We start from the raw sequence: 19,415 nt of genomic DNA, 5'->3' as shown, positions 1-19,415 counted from the left end.
ACATGGCTAACAGTTTAGGTTGGGCAGAAGTTCGAATCCCTCTATTCCTTATGAAAAGAAGCACATGTTCAAATATTTTTGTTCTAAATCAGAATGAACCACCGCTAAAGTGTGGGAGGGAGAAAAAGGGCTGTGAACGAGTTTATTGATACAGGACAGATTAAGATGGAGGTTATCCCTCCACCAACAAGCTTTGATAGGAGCCCACTTGTGCAGTGATTGTCTGGCGGTGTTCACATTGAAAGTTAAACTATAAACAATATTGGTAGTCTTACTAACAGCCAGTCATATCCTCATCGCCACTCACAGGTAGAAGTTACAAAATGTGCCTCAAACTTGTTTGATGCCCTTCCCCCATACAGGGCACAGTCATGTTTCTGCGCATTCTTTCCACATGTCTTCTTAGGCATTGCTTTGTAGCAATCATTTGACGTATGTTTTTTTTTCTCAGTGGGTATTCTCTGACAAATCAATGTACTTCTGGCACTAAAGCATGACAGATTTATCCTGGGAATTTCCATATGCAATGTCAAATAACAGACAATTGTGAAAGCTGTGCAACAGTCATGGTAGAATGTGGTTTCTCCCCTTGGTCTCCTCACATGCCAGTTCAGATTGGAACAATTCGTGAAACGTTTCCAACAATCCTGACAGCATGATGGTGTATCGCTCATCTGTCACGTGACCGCTAGTGCTCAAAGATCTGCTACTAAAGCGGCAATATGATTTCCCTCATATGCGTAGTCGGATTATGATTTGCCACTAATGACAGCGATAAGGCTTCCCCCCTTTTTTGAATCCTAACGTGAGAACTCCCGATCACCACTGAGCAAAACATTTTCTACAGACCTGGCAGCGATATTTCTCCCCTGTGTGAATCCTCATGTGGATTTTCAGACAAGTGCCAAAATGAAAACAATTGCCACAATCGTTACAGCTAAATATGTATCCCCTGTGTGGATCCTCGTGATAATTCAGATAGCCAACTTCTACGATTTGCGCAGGGGCTGAGAGTCACTTGTTTTCTCTGTGGAATCCTCTTCCTTAGATTCTGTTTTGATCTGTTCAGTAGAGGCCATTTTGTCTTCATATTCTTCACTTTGGGTGTGTGAGGACTGAGTTCACCCAGGCAGGAGTGAATACTGATTCTTCCTCCTCCTGGAAGATCCTGAATTCCTCCTGTTCCTCTTTAATCTGTATGGGGTTCCAGTCATCTTGCCCCAGACTGGGGCTCAACTCCTGCTTACAGTGCTGCTGCTCAGGGGAAAACTCCTCTTCAGAGACGATGATCTGCTGGAAAGCTGAAGGAAAAAGGATGAATTAGAACTGAAAAGCCGATAAGATAGGGGTTTCTGAATTGTCTTGTCAGGCGGTGCTCGTCCTTTAACCGACAGTGTAGGTGATTTTTGAACTGACATAAGACAATGGGGTCTCTGTTACAGGATAGGTTCAGCCTTTTACAGCGTAATGCAAGTTGGTTCCTCACCTTGAAAGTAGTTACAAACTTCAGCAAACTTATACCACAACTAGCTAAAAATCTATGGAAGGGATAGAGGCAACTGTGCAATGCCAAATCAAATAATTGTTGACTTCAGAGGATATGGCCTTGAACTTTTGATCTGTGCTGTTGTTGTGGAAAAGTTTTTCATTAAGACAGGAGGCATATTCTGCCCGTTTTTGTTTTTTTGCCTCTATCCAGTTAAGTTAGTAAAGAGGACACCGGCGTCTTTTGCAGTCTGAATGGAGGATGTTTAATGTACTCTCTGGTAGCAGGGAAATGAGTGTGCTAGCAAATGTACAATGCCTTTCTAAATGATAGTGGAACTCTCAGACCGGTAAACAGCGACCATTAGTGGCTGTTCAGGCTACAAATTATGCAGAGGTGGGCTGCTAGTGACCCAGTGGAGCTTGCTCGTTGGGTAGGCATTAGGGCTGGGAATTCAGGTTTCTCACGATACGATTCTTAGGTGCCGATACGATATGTATTGTGATTCAATGTTCCAAGCATAATGATCAATATATTGTATGTCTGCTGCAGAGAGACGAGAGCATTTTAGTTTTTGATCAGTCATGGAAGTAAAAGTGCATGTTAGCTCAATATTTAAAAAGATGGAGAAAAAGCTATAGGATAAACTCCAGTTTGGTACAGCCGACTAACGCCACATATCGGAATATGTAAGTAACGGGTATTAATATCCGACAGGGCTGTGACGGTCATGGAATTTTGGATGACCAATCACTCTAGGACGCCCACGAGCCTCGTCTGAAGGTAGCCTGGTACCAGTTTAACTTTTTTTTATGGAAGAATATATGGTAGTAGTTTAGTGCCTAAGAAAAGGGGATAAATGTGTTCCCCCCCCAAAATCTGGATACTTATCTCTTATATAGGAAAGAAAGTGGTCCCTGAAAATTGCATACTATGTGACGTGTACCACACCTTTCCTCTGCTGTGTGTGCAACTTGTTAGCTGTCACTCAAATGGCGAGGGGCTGAAGCTCATTGGCTAGAACTCAAATTGCTAGGGGTTGGCCCACGTGGGGGAAAAGGGCGCAGCACAGCATCCAGAAAAACAGTTGCTTTAAAACTACAGATTTTGTGCTTAATTGAGGTAAAAAAAAAAGTAATTATGATCAGATTATGCATGTATGAAGTAAACATTTACACATCCAGTCAAAAGTAGGAGGTTTGCGAAAGACTTACTAGTCAAAGTGCCGGTTCATGTCTTTAAATGGATTTAAGACAGGTCCAGCCTGGTTTATGGAACATTTAGTGGAAGAGTTTAAGCTGGCTGTGTAGCTAAAAATTTGATCAATGGGTGCAAGGCTTTAGTGAATACAGCACACTTTGCATGAGCCACATCAGTTAACATCATTTGAATGAACATTGTACATTACCATGGATCATCACAATACCTGTCAGCCATTGTAAGTGTACCCATGCGTTTACCAGTCAAATTGACAGGGTTAGATTCCAAGCCCATTCATGTGTGTGCTGCATGGAGGGGGGTGTCGCCTAGGCAACTGTAGACTTGTTTTCTACAACACCTTGGTTGTTTCAGCAAGGAGAAACAACAAGTTAACACGTTAAACGTACAAAATGCCCGCCGTCCCGTCTTCAGTCAGCTGTTCCTTCCACACATTTTAATTTTCATGACGGTCTTCATCCATAACCGTTGGTGACGCGGTTATATTTTAACGATGAAAAGGCTCTGTCTGAATTAAATAAAATGAGGACTAAGAGTCAAACGCCTAGCGGTCCCAGTAAGAGAGAAAAACCCCACCAGCTGACAATCGAGAATGAAATGGAGCAGCAATGTTCCTGCGCTGCAGGGTATGTCTCACCATAATTTAAAAAGCAAGCGCATACTATATTGTGTACATCAGTTTATGCTGTAAGTCAAATTGGCGGTTAACGTTAACAAACATACCGTTTCATGCTAGCTCCACTGGTTACTGCTTTTATGTGGCTGGGCTAATCCATACCCTGGACATTTGGAGAGCCCAAGATGAAGTGCCCAGACCAATAAAGGTTTACAGGTTGTCATTACCTCTGTCCAAAAGCTGATGAGACCTACGCTCTCAAACCTAATCGTGAGCACTGCTACCAAATTATGGGACAGATGGGAATCACAAGGATGCCGTGATGTGATTCTTTGTCAGGTGTAACAATGACCTTCCCCTAGCCTGTCCACTTTGATGCAGAAAAGTGGGAGAACAAAAGCAATCTGGACTGCGTTTTTTTGTTGCATTTCCTGCCGGCCCGCTGCATAAGATCTGTGGCAATGAATGCGGCACACACCCATTTCAATGACCTGGTTTCCTTCGTTGAGGTATCAATTTCGGTATCCTCTGGTGTAGGTCTCTTCTGTGTGGTGGTGGAAGCTGCATCTTGCGATCAGATCTTAATCTGTAGATACATGTGATGATATACACTCAGTGGCCAGTTTATTAGGTACACCACCGTTCACAAAAATGGTTAGCTCTTACAGACCATGAGTCACGTGGTTGTGGCTTGCTGTATAAAGCAGGCAGTCAGGCATCGAGGCATTCAGTTGCTGTTCTTTTGAACATTACAATGGGGGAAAAGAATTGACCTAAGTAGGGCTATCTCCGACCCAAACAAATATCAATCAATTGGTTGAAATTTTCAAATGTATGTGCATATAGACATTTACATTTTAGTCATTTAGCAGACACTCTTATCCAGATGGACTTACAGTAGTGAATGCATACATTTGTCCTTTCGTACTGGTCCCCCGTGGGAATCGAACCCACGACCCATGCGCTACCAACTGAGCCACACGGGACCAGACACACCCTATGTGTTTTAATAGAATCAACGATATATGCATTGCGCTTGTCTGATGCTTTAAGCTCCCTGTTTGATTAAATAAGACACTAATGACTCAAGAGGGAGCCAAAGACCAAGATTACCAGAAGAAAAAAAAAAACTTAACCTGACCCAACTATTCTCCTCCAGCTCCTGCCATTACTCTCCTGAAGTTGCCAGTAATAGGCTACACGAGGAGTAGGCAACCTTTCTCATGTGGAATGACCATTTATCTTACCATTTCAGCAGATCTGTGTGCCAGTTATGGTTTTCATATGCACATTTTCGTGGAACAGTTGTTTCATTTCATTTATAATAACATCTTCATATCTCAAAATCATTGTCATGTGGTCAGTCAATTGTATCTAAATGAAAATTATACAAAACTAAAAAATAACTTATTTCCATTGCCAACAATGTAAAAATAGACTAGAAAGCCCACACAAAAAAATATGCTGCTAAAAATAAATATCCTATAAATTTACATTTACGTCATTTAGCAGACGCTCTTATCCAGAGCGACTTACAAATTAAATCACATTGTCTATGCATGGCCTATCTGCAACGAACTTGAAACATTGTATCAACTACTAACTTGGGTCCAGCCTGAAGTTCCTTGCAACACTGTAAAAAATGATCTGGGCCCTAAGTTTCCCATGCAGACCAAGCTGTAGGTTATTTGTGCAAGGAACAAGAAGTAATCAGCTAGGCCTATTTTATGTTTCCACTGGATCAGAGAATGACACTTTTCACGCTGAGTGGTTATCGAAAAGGGTGAGAGCTGGATTTTTTTTTTAAAATACATTGAGGAATTGTCATTTTCATTGGATGTAAAAACAGACTTTGTACAGATGACAGTGCATGTCAGAGCAAAAACCAAGCCATGAGGTGGAAGAAATTCTCTGTAGAGCTCCGTGACAGCATTGTGTCGAGGAACACATCTGAGGAAGGGTACCAAAAAATGGCTGCAGCATTGAAGGTCCCCAAGAGCACGGTGGCCTCCATCTTTCTTAAATGGGAGAAGTTTGGAACCACCAACACTCTCTCGAGCTGGCCGCCCGGCCAAAAACGGAGCAATTGGGTGATAAGGGCCTTGGTCAGGGAGGCGACTTAGAACCCGATGGTCACTCTGACAGAGCTCCAGACTTCATCTGTGGAAATGGGAGAACCTTCCAGAAGGACAACCATCTCTGCAACACTCCATCAATCAGGCCTTTATGGTAGAATGGCCAGATGGAAGTCACCCCTCAGTAAAAGGCACATGACAGCCCGCTTGGAATTTGCAAAAAGGCACCCAGAGGACTTTCAGACCATGAGATACAAGATTCCCTGGTCTGATAAATAAGATTTAACCATTTGGCCTGGATGCCAAGCATCACGTCTGCAGGAAACCTGGCACCATCCCTACGATGAAGCATGGTGGTGGGAGCATCATGCTGTGGGGATGTTTTTCAGTGGCAGGGACTGGGTGACTAGTCAGGATCGAGGGAAAGATAAACAGAGCAAAGTACAGAGATCTTTGATGAAAAGCTGTTTCAGGACCTCAAACTGGGGCAAAGGATCACCTTCCAACAGGACAAAAACTCTAAGCACACAGCCAAGACAACACAGGAGTGGCTTCGGGACAAGTCTCTGAATGTTCTTGAGTGGCCCAGCCAGAGCCCAGACTTGAACCCGATCCAACATCTCTGGAGAGACCTGAAAATAGCTGTGCAGCGACGCTCCCCATCCAACCTGACAGAGCTTGAGAGGATCTGCAGAGAAGAATGGGAGAAACTCCCCAAAAACAGTTATGCCAAGCTTGTAGCTTCGACAAAGTACTAAGTAAAGAGTCTCAATACTTATGAAAATGTGATCGTTTTTTACCTTTAATAATTTGCAAAAATGTTTTTGCTTCGTCATTATAGCGTATTGTGTATAGATTGAGGGGGGAAAAAATGATTATCTATTTTAGAATAAGGCTGTAATGTAACGAAATGTGGAAAAGGCCAAGGGGTCTGAATACTTTCCGAATGCACTGTATATGTTTAATATTACATAAACATAACATGTAAAATATGCCATGACTTTTTCCCTCTCTGTCGGGTTAAGGTACTTCATTATTCTTACAATTACTACTAAAGTTAAAAAGACATTGGATTGGTGTAAACTTGGGAAACAGTTTTCTTCCACCATATTTCTTTGACCAGTCTAGGCGCTTATCCTTTCAATTTATAATTGAAACCAAACCTATGTCCTGGCCCTCAAGTTGTATGGAGTCGTCTCTACTGGCTAAAAGCCTGTGTTAGCATGGGCAGTGTCTTTGAGGACTTTCGCCATTTTGATTTCATCAACTTCCCAATTCATTGTCTGTTCCTTCCTGATGACCCAGTTGGAGTCCTGATGCCAGGTCATCAGGAATAATCAGCCTATGAATTTTACTCATGAAGAAGAAAATTGACTTTTTAGACGAGATGACCTCAACGGCACTGCCCATTCTCTCACAGATGCCATCGTGACACAGATACAGAGATGTTATGTCTACGGTCCAGGCCCATCACATGACATCCTAAAAAACTAAACTATAGGCCAACAACAAAATGTCTCCTGACCTTCCACACATAGAAATGTTTATTTTGTTTTTAGTAACCTATCAAAACTCAAACAAAATAAAAACTTGCAAAACAAGTCAAACTAACTCCAAATAAACTACATTTCTAATCAAAACAAAAAACGAATGTTAAATCACAAAACTGTAATAACCTTGCAGCGATCACAAGCGGCTGTTCAGGCTATAAATGATGCAGAGGTAGGCTGCTAGTGACCCAGCGTGAGCTTGCTAGATGTAGCCTAGGCATAAAAATAATGTTGCTTAGATTCCTGCTAACCGAATTAAACCAACATTGTCAATGTTTCTAGAATGAATGTTGAATAACGGAGGAAAAAAGAAAAAAAAAAAGTAACACACCTGCTCTATACAACTTTATCTCAGGTTTCAGGATGATGTCAAGCAGCCCCTGTAGACGTCGGTTGTCCTCTTTCGATAGATAAACGTTGTCCTGGTACTCTGATATCGTTTTTTGCAACGGCTCTGAATATCTCCTCCGCAGCGCCTGTACATCGTTGGTTAAAAATCACTCTCAACAACTCCAATTTAGACATTTTTCAGATAATGCCAATGGCTAGCTTGTGTTGCGTTCCGTCACCCGTGAAGCCAACAAGAGTAATGAAGCACTTCCGGGTCAAGTGTAATTATTTCAAAGTTAGTCATGTGAAACTGTAAAATGAATAAAAGGCTAAAATGATTATTATCAACATATCTTATACTAGTTACAAAACACATGGACCTCGAAGTGATTCTGAATTTTTTTTTTCTTCATTTTTTGAACAGGGCTCCCACACTTTCAAACTTTTCCATAAAATGTTTTATCATGATTTACAAGGAAGACGGTACTCAATAGGTGGCAAAACACACAATAACTACACACCGAAGTAGGTATTATACATGCATAAACAATGTATCAATTCCCTAGGTGAAAATCCAGTTTGTTCAGGTAGAGAATGGCTACTGGTGTCTAGTGGGCTGAACTGTTATCTATGGTTTCTACTGGATTCAATAGGACCAGTTTAAGTGACCGTTTGAGCTAGACTCTTTTACAGCTTGCATCAATGTGGATTTCATCAGATCAAGATAATTATATCACTATAGTTGGACCAATTTATTTGACAGATATTGTGCAGTGATTGCCTGGCAGGGTTCACATGGAAAGTTATAAAAGGAGACTAATATAATCAAGTTAAAATCTATGAACAATAGTAACTTGTCTGTCTGATGCCCTTCCCTACACAGGGCAAAATCATGTTCCCGTACATTCTCTCCATGTGTCTGCTTAAGCCTTTGTTTTGAAGCAATCATCACTTAGCCTAAATAGTTTCTTCTCAGTGTGTATTCTGATGACAATTCAATGCATTTGACAGACACTTGTAAGATTCCTCCCGTGTGAATGTCTCATACACGATGTCGAAAAAAGGCAGTCGTGAAATATTTTCTAGTCGTGGCAGTAATGTGGTCTCTCCTCTCCGTCTCCCCAGCCGATTCAGATTCAAACAATTTGTGAAATATTTACAACAATCCTGACAGCAATATAGTTTATCGCTCATGTGATTATCCTCATATGAACTCATGTGACTACCGCCAGTGCTGAAAGATCTGCTACTATAGCGACAATGATGTGATTTTCCTCGTGTGGATCCTCATATGCGTTGTCAGATTACCTTTATGACGAAAATATTTGCCACAATGATGACAGCTATAAGATTTCTCCCCTGTGTGAATCCTAATGTGAGAACTCAGATTACTAGGACGAGCAAAACATTTGCCACAGACCAGGCAGCGATGTGGTTTCTCACCTGTGTGAATCCTCCTATGAAGTGTCAGCTCACCAACTCGAAAGAAACATTTGCCACAATCATGACAGCGATGAGGTTTCTCCCCTGTGTGAGTCTTTATGTGATAGTTCAGATATCCAACTTGAGAAAAACATTTGCCACATTCACCACAACGATGTGGTTTCTCTCCTGTGTGGGCCTTCCTATGCAATTTGAAGCGGTCAAGCCGAGTGAACACTTTGTCACAATCCTGACAGTGATACGATTTCTCCCGTATGTGGGTCCTCATATGAGAATCCAGTGTTCCCATCTGAGTGAAACATTCACCACAATCACTACAGCAAAATGATTTATCTTCTGTGTGACTTCTCCTTTGCACTGGTGATTTCAGATCCAGGGATTTTCCACCATTCGAGCTTTGTCCTTTTTCTGTCCATGTCTTCTTCAATTTGCACTGGGGATGAGAGTCACTGGTTGGCTCTGAGGAATCATCTTCCTTAGGTTCTGTTTTGATCTCTTCAGTAAAGGCCATTGTGTCTTTGTATTCTTCACTTTGGGTTTGTGAGGACTGAGTTGGGTACTGATCATAGTCACTTTTCACCCAGGCAGGAGTGAATACTGAGTCTTCCTCCTCCTGGATGACGCTGAATTCCTCCTGTTCCTCTTTAATCTGTATGGGGTTCCAATTATATTGCCCCAGACTGGGGCTCCAATCCTGCTTATAATGCTGCTGCTCAGGGGAAAACTCCTCCTCAGAGACAATGAACTGCTGGAAATCTGAAGGGAAGGAGAAAAGATGAGTTAGAAGTTACAAGCTGATGAGCTAGGTACTGATGATCTGACATAGGCTGTCTTAGACCCCATTTATCTTATGTTCAGGATTTTGCACTCATCTGTGCTGTTGTTGATTGGCCCAAACAGTTTGCGTATATAATAGTCAATCATTTTTACCAACAGCCGCAATCTGACTCTAATGATTATAATGGAGAGGGCATAGCTCATTTTTGGTCTAAACAACACTAATGATCCATAAAAAACACAAGGGTAGTACAGCGAGCAACTTTGTCTTCAGTAATCTCTGTTAACTCAGAACTCAAGTCTTGCGTAATTGGTCCGCTGCTCGATTAAGTTCTGGGTCCATACGTGTTAAGAGAAGAGATACTAGAATAAGGAGAGGAACAAGAACGAGGAGCTCCACCCTCTCTCTTTGCAAGTTACGGGCCAAAAGTCCCCTCCCGAAATTCTAAAGATGCTATCCACCTGTGAAATCGTGATTTGTCCCCCAAAAAATAGTGAGGAAAAATCCAAGCACCAGAACCATTCCTGCTCATTAACTATCAGTGCCCATAGTACGAAGACATCTACGGTATCATTTCTGTTTATGTAGTCTGTCCACGAGAGAACGTCTACAGAGGTTGTACTTAATAAACATGGATTTTATATTGTTTATTCTATTCATATTTAAAATTATTATTATTGACTGCAAATTACTTCTTAAATTTCTCTCGCTATATGAAACCTGCACTATTGATTGTAGAATTAGAATCCTAGAGCGGACAAAGCCCAAACCCCCGACCAAACCTGATATTTGACTGCACACCGCACATGAGAGTGGTTTCATGTGACAGAGATGGCCACCAGCTGCATTAAGTACTGCAGTGCATCTCCTCCTCATGGACTGCACCAGATTTGCCAGTTCTTGCTGTGAAATGTTACCTCACTCTTCCACCAGGCACCTACAAGTTCCCTGAGTTTTCTGGGGGAAAATGGCCCTAGCCTTCACCCTCCGATCCAACAGGTACCAGACGTGCTCAATGGGATTGAGATCAGAGCTCTTCGCTGGCCATAGCAGAACACTGACATTCCTGTCTTGCAGGAAATCACGCACAGAACAAGCAGTATGGCTGGTGGCATTGTCATGCTGGAGGGTCATGTCAGGATTAGCCTGCAGGAAGGGTACCACATGAGGGAGGAGGATGTCTTCCCTGTAACACACAGCGTTGAGATTGTCTGCAATGACAACAAGCTCAGTCCGATGATTCTGTGACTCACCGCCCCAGACCATGACAGACCCTCCACCTCCAAATCGATCCCGCTCCAGAGTACAGGCCTCGGTGGAACGCTCATTCCTTCGACGATAAACGCAAATCCAACCATCAGTCCTGGTGAGACAAAACCGCGACTCGTCAGTGAAGAGCACCTTTTGCCAGTCCTGTCTGGTCCAGCGACAGTGGGTTTGTGCCCATAGGCGACGTTGTTGCCGGTGAGGACCTGCCTTACAACAGGCCTACAAGCCCTCAGTCCAACCTCTCTCAGCCTATTGCAGACAGTCTGAGCACTGATGGAGGGACTGTGCATTCCTGGTCTAACTCGGGCAGTTGTTGTTGCCATCCTGTACATTGCAATTTATTGCCCTGGCCACATCTGCAGTCCTCATGCCTCCTTGCAGCATGCCTAAGGCACATTCACGCAGATGAGTAGGGACCCTGGGCATCTTTCTTTTGGTGTTTTTCAGAGTCAGTAGAAAGGCCTCTTTAGTGTCCTAAGTTTTCATAACTGTGACCTTAATTGCCTACCGTCTGTAAGCTGTTAGTGTCTTAACGACCGTTCCACAGGTGCCTGTTCATTAATTGTTTATTGGTCATTGAACAAGCATGGGAAACAGTGTTTAAACCCTTTACAATAAAGATCTATGAAGTTATTTGGATTTTTACAAATTATCTTTGAAAGACAGGGTCCTGAAAAGGGGACGTTTCTTTTTTTGCTGAGTTTATAATATCGGTAAGCATATCGGAATCGGACGATATTGCTAAAAATGCCACCGGCCCAATATCTAGTTTAACGCCGATGTGCAAAACCGACGTGAAAGCTAACGTGCATACCTATATAATGTAGGTAGATGACGTAATGACGCCACAAAAATACAGCGCTACACAGAACAAAAGCAGAAAAATACTAAGCGCACACTTCCAACAACTAAACAACTTTGAGCAGTCATTTGAAAGAGTAAGAAAATTTCTGCGAGACAACTCAAAGGTGAAATCCATTAACGCCAAGATAATGGAATTAATTGCCCTTGACAATCAACCGTTCTCTGTCGTGGGTGATGTTTGCTTTCAACGACTGGTCGAGCACCTCGAGCCCTGGTACACACTACCAAGTAGGCGCTATTTTTTAGATGTTGCCCTCCCGGAGTTATACAGTATTGTATAAACGCACATCCGTGAGTGACTTGCTACGTCACTGCGATTAGCTTCACGACCGACATTTGGACCAGCGATGTCAGCCCCATGAGCATGCTGAGTCTGACAGCACAGTGGGTCAACGAGGATTTTGTACTGAGGAAAGTCGTATTACATGCTCAAGAATATGCTGGTTCTCATACCATTGCTGCCATTTCAACGGCAATTGAGAACATGTTTGAAACACGAACACAATCCTAGCTCCATACGAACAACTGACTCGAGAAATAAGCTCATCAACTGCGTCTGCACAGACGTGATACCCTCTGTCATTACACTGAAATGCCTGCTTAACAAAACTGCCGACACACACCAAGGGGTTAACCTCTATGGGATCGGTGTCCCCCCGTGAGGACGGTTGAGCTAACGTGCGCTAATGTGATTAGCATGAGGTTGTAAGTAACAAGAACATTTCCCTGGACATAGACATATCTGATTTGGGCTTAAATTCTTGTTAATCTAACTGCACTGTCCAATTTAAGTAACAAGCTCCCTCACGACGCCAGGACAGCGGAGTCAGTCACCACCTTCCGGAGACACCTGAAACCCCACCTCTTTAAGGAATACCTAGGATAGGATAAAGTAATCCTTCTAACCCCCCCCCCCCCTTAAAAGATTTAGATGCACTATTGTAAAGTGGTTGTTCCACTGGATATCATAAGGTGAATGCACCAATTTGTAAGTCGCTCTGGATAAGAGCGTCTGCTAAATGACTTAAATGTAAATGTAAGTAGCTATTACAGTGAAAGAATGCCATGCTATTGTTTGAGGAGAGTGTACAGTTATGAACTTAAATGTATCAATAAACCAATTAGGCACATTTGGGCAGACTTGACAACATTTTGAACGTAAATGCAATGGTTCATTGGATCAGGATAAAAAACTTTGCACATATACTGCTGCCATCTAGTGGCCAACATCTAAATTGCGCCTAAACTGGAATAATACATTGTGGCCATTCTCTTGCATTTCAAAGATGATAAAAAAAAATAAAAAAAAATGATTTTTTCTTTGTATCATCTTTTACCAGATCTAATGTGTTATATTCTTCTACATTAATTTCACATTTCCACAAACTTCAGTGTTTCCTTTCAAATGGTATCAAGAATATGCATATCCTTGCTTCAGGTCCTGAGCTACAGGCAGTTAGATTTGGGTATGTCATTTTAGGCGAAAATGGAAAAAAAGGGTCCGATACTTAAGAGGTTTTTAAGAGAGGGATGTGATCTTAGCAAACTATAAAAGGAAATTGTTTCTATAACTTTGTACAAGTGAGTAGTCACCGACCCCTTGAGTGAGATCAGAGAGCGTGTCAGCCTCATGAACTGCCCCTTATGAAGAACTGTATAAAATGAGGGGTTAAGAATTAACATATCAGACCAGAGAGGCGTTGAGCTGCAGCTCACGTCCAAAGTGGTTCGAACTCTGAAATCTCAACACGAGGCAGAGACAATAACGTCACCTCTCGGATAATCAGTGATATGATTAGTTGTCCTAAGTATCTAGAAAAGTAAATTTATGTGGGACCATTCTACTACTCTTCTCAAATCACCGTAGTACGCTACTCTCTTCACCACCATGGGAACCATCGACACGGCTGGCTAGCCTATCTTCAAAGGATCATCCTCCAGAGTGAATGGAAGAATAACAGTAGAAGAGACACGTGGAGACTCCTTTTGGACAATCAGAGCCTGACAAGCGTGCCACACAAATGCCCAACACCCTTTCCAAGAAGGCCTGGTTCCGACAAAAATCCACAAAAAACCAAGACATTTACACGTAAATACATTCATGATTTCTTACTCCAAATGGGCGGCAGTTCGTGTGTAAAGTATATGATAACTGTGAGAGTAGTTTCCAAATGTTCCAAAGTATTATGTCTCTGTCCCTCTCTCTCGTCCTCCCCATCTCCTTTGTAACAAGCCGCCATATTGCGTCAGACCGCTAGTGACCTGTTTTAATGTATTAAGTGTGTATGTTTATCCTGTGTTACCATTTAGTTAGTTAGTAAATAAATAAACCAATTTGTGTACTACTGAATCATAAGTAAGGCTGGGTTTTTTGCAGATGCAGGTTACGACTGTTCAAAATTGTGATGAGGTTATGATTAATACGTTGACTGTTTTATGGATGTGATAGGTAAAGACTTAGAGTTTAATTCAGGCGATGGTAAGTCTTTAAACAACCACTCTCGTGGTGCCCCAAATCCTAATGAGTTAATTGTTACATGATTCATTTAAATCGGGGAACAATGAAACAGTCAGTTGATTAGATAAATAAGTCATGACAGCCTATTAAATCATTGTGAATGACCTTCGTCCATGTCGGCATATGGAGAATTACATTTTTTTTTTTTTTTAATAAGTATTTTAAATTTGGGACAGTTCATCTTCAATTTGGGACGATTCTGGGATGATGAAAAAGGTTAATCTTGAGCCCTGTATGTCGTAACCTAGCTAGCATTGGCCAGATAGAGGAGAGAAAGCTGTGCACAGCGAAGCAGAGGTGAGGACAGAGAGGAACCTATTAACTCCATTACTGGCTGTTCAGAGGGATGGAAGTCTGCAGCCACACATTCTTTTATTTTTTCATAAAACATGACAAAAAGCAAACTGTTGGAGCTTTTGGATTTCTATACTCCAGTTGAAAATATGATTATTTTAGTGCAATGTGCCTTGTATTAATACCATTTTACAAGAATGTTCCGAAAAAACAACATACGTTTTAACCATTCACTATCATGAACCAATAACAAAGGGAGAAATGCAGAGAACAAGGTAAAGCAGTTGGATTTAGATTCATTATGGAGACACCTATTGGATTAATATGGCAACTCCTCTCTTGCTGCTGGAGCTAGTTCTCAGGCCTTTTTGGCTGATTTTAAGTAGTCATTTAAGTGATAATGCCTGAGAAGCCGGTGTTTGGAGGATAGATTGACACGGGGTGTTGCAAACCGTGCCAATATATCCTCCAAACACCGGCTTTGAGGGCATTATCACTTTTATACAACGGGTTACCAACCTATTCAAATAATGATTGACATATTTTCATTAAAATGTTATTTTGATACATTTATTCATACTATTTCATCTTTCCACAAGATAGTCCCGACGACACAAATCTAGGGTTGCTACCCAAGCCGGGGGCGGTCGTTTGTTCTATTGGTTCGGTTACTAGAGACACGACCCAGTCGATCAGTCTTTTTGTTCTGTATCTATGGACGTGACCCAGTCGATCAGTCTTTTTGTTCTGTATCTATGGACGTGACCCAGTTGTTTGTTCTAAATGTTTCATTGTGTATGTTCTTATCCCTTACTTGCTAGATAGCCAACTAAGGCTAATTTAGTCACGTCAAAATGTGCAGCCAGATTAACAGCAACGTAGCCGCATTTGCATTTGTTTAAGCTGTTTTCTAGTGACATTTATTTGGATACATCCATAACGAGCTAATGAGGTGCAATTTGCCTGGCATAGAAAATGTGCTCTCTCGTCAGGACACTTGTTCAGAGGAGCTAGCCAACAACACAGCTAACACAATCACTTCAAACTGCAAACTAGCAGCACCTTTTCGTTTTTCTTTCAATAGTTAAAAAAAAAAAAAATCATATATATCAATATCATATATATATATATCATATAAATAAATCATATATATATATATATATCAATAAAAATGATGCCAGTTGATTCATGATTTCGACTGGCTGAGAAACACTGCCTGCCTGTCTGTTTCGTCCAGACACGTTCATTACTATGGGACAGCAGGAGATCGAATTTGAATATTGAAACAATTTTGCAAATGTCGGAGAGACAGACAGCAAGGTATATACAAATCTCCGCTGTTGAAAACATAATGTTAGTCTGAAAGAAATGTGAGATAATGTCTAGATGCTTTTTATAGTGGAGATCCAAGTGTATAAATTGCCTGGCTGGGCTGCTGAGACAGTGGATCGCAGTCAGATGGAACAGAGTAAATTGACTAAATCTATGACATTAAAATGCCTGTGGCAACTTGTGGATTATAAACTGGGCGGTTCGAGCCCTGAATGCTGATTGGCTGACAGCCGTGCTACATCAGACCTACACCACAGGTATGACAAAATATGTATTGTTACTGCTCTAATTGCCTTGGTAACCAGTTTATAATAGCAATAAGGCAGCTCTGGGGTTTGTGGTATATGGCCAATATACCACGGCTATGGGCTGTATCCAGGCAGTTCAAGAACAGCCCTTACACGTGGTATATTAACCAAATACCACACCCCTCAGGCCTTATTGCTTAAATAGACAACGGCTGGAATGCGGTTTTAACCAATCAGCATTCAGGATTAGGCCCACCCTTTTAGCAACCTGGCAACCCTAAAGACAGTGACAAATCGATAGCCCACCTTCATCATCAGCCGCGGGGGAATTGCCGGAAGGACTGTTGGTTCTCGATGAACCACTGGTAACAAGCGTTTGCCCTTCTTTGCAACTCACCGACCTGTACCTCGACTCGGTCAGGCTGAGTTGCTTCTCTAGCATTTTGATTTGCTCTTTGCTTTGAGAGACTTCTACACTTAACGCTCCACAGCAATCCTCTACTAATTTGCAAATCTCTGTCACGGCAGCGGAGGTTAGAATGTCCATGACAGAGCTTATCCGTTGACGTAAAACACTCGTCTCAGACATTTTAAACCCTTGTTTTTTTTTTTTACCGGTCACAATTACTTAGCTAGCTATGAAGATTCTGAACGTTTTTTTTGCAGCAGCTTATTCACGAAATAGTAATATTTGTAAATAACATGTGGCTTCTTGTTATCAATGTTTCGCCATCTTTGATAACTGTGTTGTTTCTTGGGCGCGCATCCGGTCAGATTTTAGATAGACAAAAAACTAGAAAGCGCCACCTACCGCGTGGAGACTAAAAGGCGCATTACTTAGTCAAATCTTTGAGCACTAATTGAATTTCGTGTATTCTCTGACAGTAGGAATTATTCCAATTGTTTGCAGAATCATTGTTTAATAACTTAGTAAATAATGTTTTTTATTATGGTTAATGGTTATCAACTTGAATAAAGGATTTAGCACTGGAGTAATCTTAACCTCAGACAAACTATGGGCTTGTATTAGTTTCAAGATCTTGAGGAAAACTTTATTAATGTTGTTAATTTCTACTACATATGCTTATTGTTTTTACCATAGATATAGAATATGGTCAGTCTTTTTTACACCATCACTTACTGGAAACGCTCTTATCCAAATAAGGCTGTAAAAACATTCCATGCAACATTTCTCATCCAAACACACCCCTATATCCAGTCCACACCCTTTACTGTATTTAACAGAGCCTTAGCTGAGCCTAAGACAGGTCTCAGTAAACAGGTAAATTGAGGCTCAATAAATAAAATGGAGGATTCTAGACTTTCTGTTCTCATCTTAAATCTTTTGTCATCCCATTTTATGCTGAAAACCAAAAGCACCATATCCAATGTTTTTTGTTGTCATATTATACCTTTCAAGGGCCATAGATGATATATATATATATATATATATATATATGACATTGTATGGGCTAGTACTTTCAGGAAGATAACAGTATTGTCTACGATCATCTATGGCCCTTGAAAAGTGTTTTACTTGAAAACAATAATACCAGTTTAAGTACATAGAAATACATTTTTATAGAAATTACAACACATTTAACCCGTTGGCGAACACTTATTTAAAGTAATTTACAGTTTGCAGTAAAATAATGCTCCGTCAGCTGGGAGGAGACCATCTACCATGTCCAACAGAAAATCTGCGAATAGAGCGCTCGGTCCCTCACAATGACGGCTAAGATCCTGCTCTTGAAGGCAATCGATCTCCCCATTCTCCTGTACCTAGGCAGGGTGTTTCCTCCAGACAGAGCAACCAGCAAGAAGATAGAACGTATGATGTTCACCTTTGTCTGGGGGAGCCAGATGGAGCGACTCAAACGCAGCACCCTGTATAAAGCAGGTGAGAACGGGGGGAAGTGGGTCCCAGACATCCTTAACATCATTAGGGCACAGGGACTATCCAACTTGGTCACCAATATCCACAAGACAGACAGGGAAGCCAGCTTTTTCGAACGGTACTTTGCCACCCCCATCCTCCAAACCCTCAGACTCAGCACCATCGACTACACTGTGCCCTATTCCTGGAACCCCCCACCAGTGCCTTGACTTTTTCCACATTTTGTTACATTACAGCCTTATTCTAAAATTGATTAAATAAAACAATTTCCTCAGCAATCTACACACAATACAGAATCTACACATAATAGCGAAAACACATTTTTAGACATTTTTTGGAGAGGGAATTTATTCAAAATAAAAAACATACCTTATTTACATAAGTATTCAGACCCTTTGCTCTGAGACTCAAATGAGCTCAGGTGCATCCTGTTTCCATTGATTGTAGTCAACCTTGGGAAAATTCAATTGATTGGATAGGCACACACCTGTATGTCAGAGCAAAAACAAAGTCATGAGGTTGAAGGAATTGTCCGTAGAGCTCCGAGACAGGATTGTGTCGAGGCACAAATCTGAGGAAGGGAACCAAAAGATGTCTGCAGCATTGAAGGTCCCCAAGGTTCCTCTGACAGAGCTCTAGAGTTCCTCTGTAAGGATGGGAGAACCTTCCAGAAGGTCAACCATCTTTGCAGCACTCAACCAATAAGGCCTTTATGGTAGAGTGGCCAGACGGAAGCCACTCTTCAGTAAAAGGCACATGACAGCCCGCTTGGAGTTTGCCAAAAGGCACCTAAAGACTCACAGACCATGAGAAACAAGATTTTCTGGTCTGATGAAACCAAGATTGAACTCTTTGGCCTGTATGCCAAGAATGACGTCTGGAGGAAACCTGGCACCATCCCTACGGTGAAGCATGGTGGAGGCAGCATCTTGCTGTGGGGATGTTTTTCAGAGGCAGGGACTGGGAGACTAGTCAGGATCGAGGCAAAGATGAACAGAGCAAAGTACAGAGAGATCCTTGATGAAAACCTGCTCTAGAGCGCTCAGGACCTCAGACTAAAATGAAGGTCCAGTCTGAGGTCCTAAGCGCTCCAACAAAACAACGACTTTAAGCACACAGCCAAGACAACACAGGAGTGGCTTGGGACAAGTCTCTGAATGTCCTTGAGTGGCCCAGCCACAGCCCAGACTTGAACCTGATCTAACATCTCTGGAGAGACCTGAAAATAGCTGTGCAGCAACATTCCCCATCCAACCTCTGGAGTGATGAATCACACTTCACCATCTGGCAGTCCAACGGACAAATCTGGGTTTAGTGGATGTCAGGAGAACACTAGCAGCTCCAATGTAAAGTTTGGTGGTGGAGGAGGAATAATGGTCTGGGACTGTTTTTCATGGTTTGAGCTAGGCCCTAGTTCTAGTGAAGGGAAATCTTAACGGTACAGCATACAATGACATTCTAGACGATCATGTGCTTCCAACTTTATGGAAACAGTTT

General features: G+C 41.8%; 1 protein-coding gene across 1 annotated transcript; it reads right to left on the bottom strand.

Annotated features, from left to right (window-relative positions):
• Nucleotides 1-115: 115 nt before the first annotated feature.
• Nucleotides 116-16,785, bottom strand: LOC106575255 (uncharacterized). Its single transcript, XM_014151648.3, has 3 exons — nt 16,328-16,785; nt 8,719-9,474; nt 116-1,301 (listed from the first exon to the last, which is right to left on the bottom strand). Exons 1-3 carry the CDS (start codon nt 16,608-16,610, stop codon nt 1,096-1,098), a joined length of 1,245 nt encoding a protein of 414 aa, XP_014007123.1. The 5' UTR covers nt 16,611-16,785; the 3' UTR covers nt 116-1,095.
• Between the last annotated feature and the right edge of the window lie 2,630 nt (nt 16,786-19,415).

Source organism: Salmo salar, chromosome 17, assembly GCF_965601325.2.
Source record: "Salmo salar chromosome 17, fSalSal1, whole genome shotgun sequence".
In the NCBI taxonomy this organism is placed as follows: Eukaryota; Metazoa; Chordata; class Actinopteri; order Salmoniformes; family Salmonidae; genus Salmo; species Salmo salar.
The sequence above is the reverse complement of the archived record's forward strand: the minus strand, read 5'-3'. Positions and strand labels throughout refer to the sequence as shown.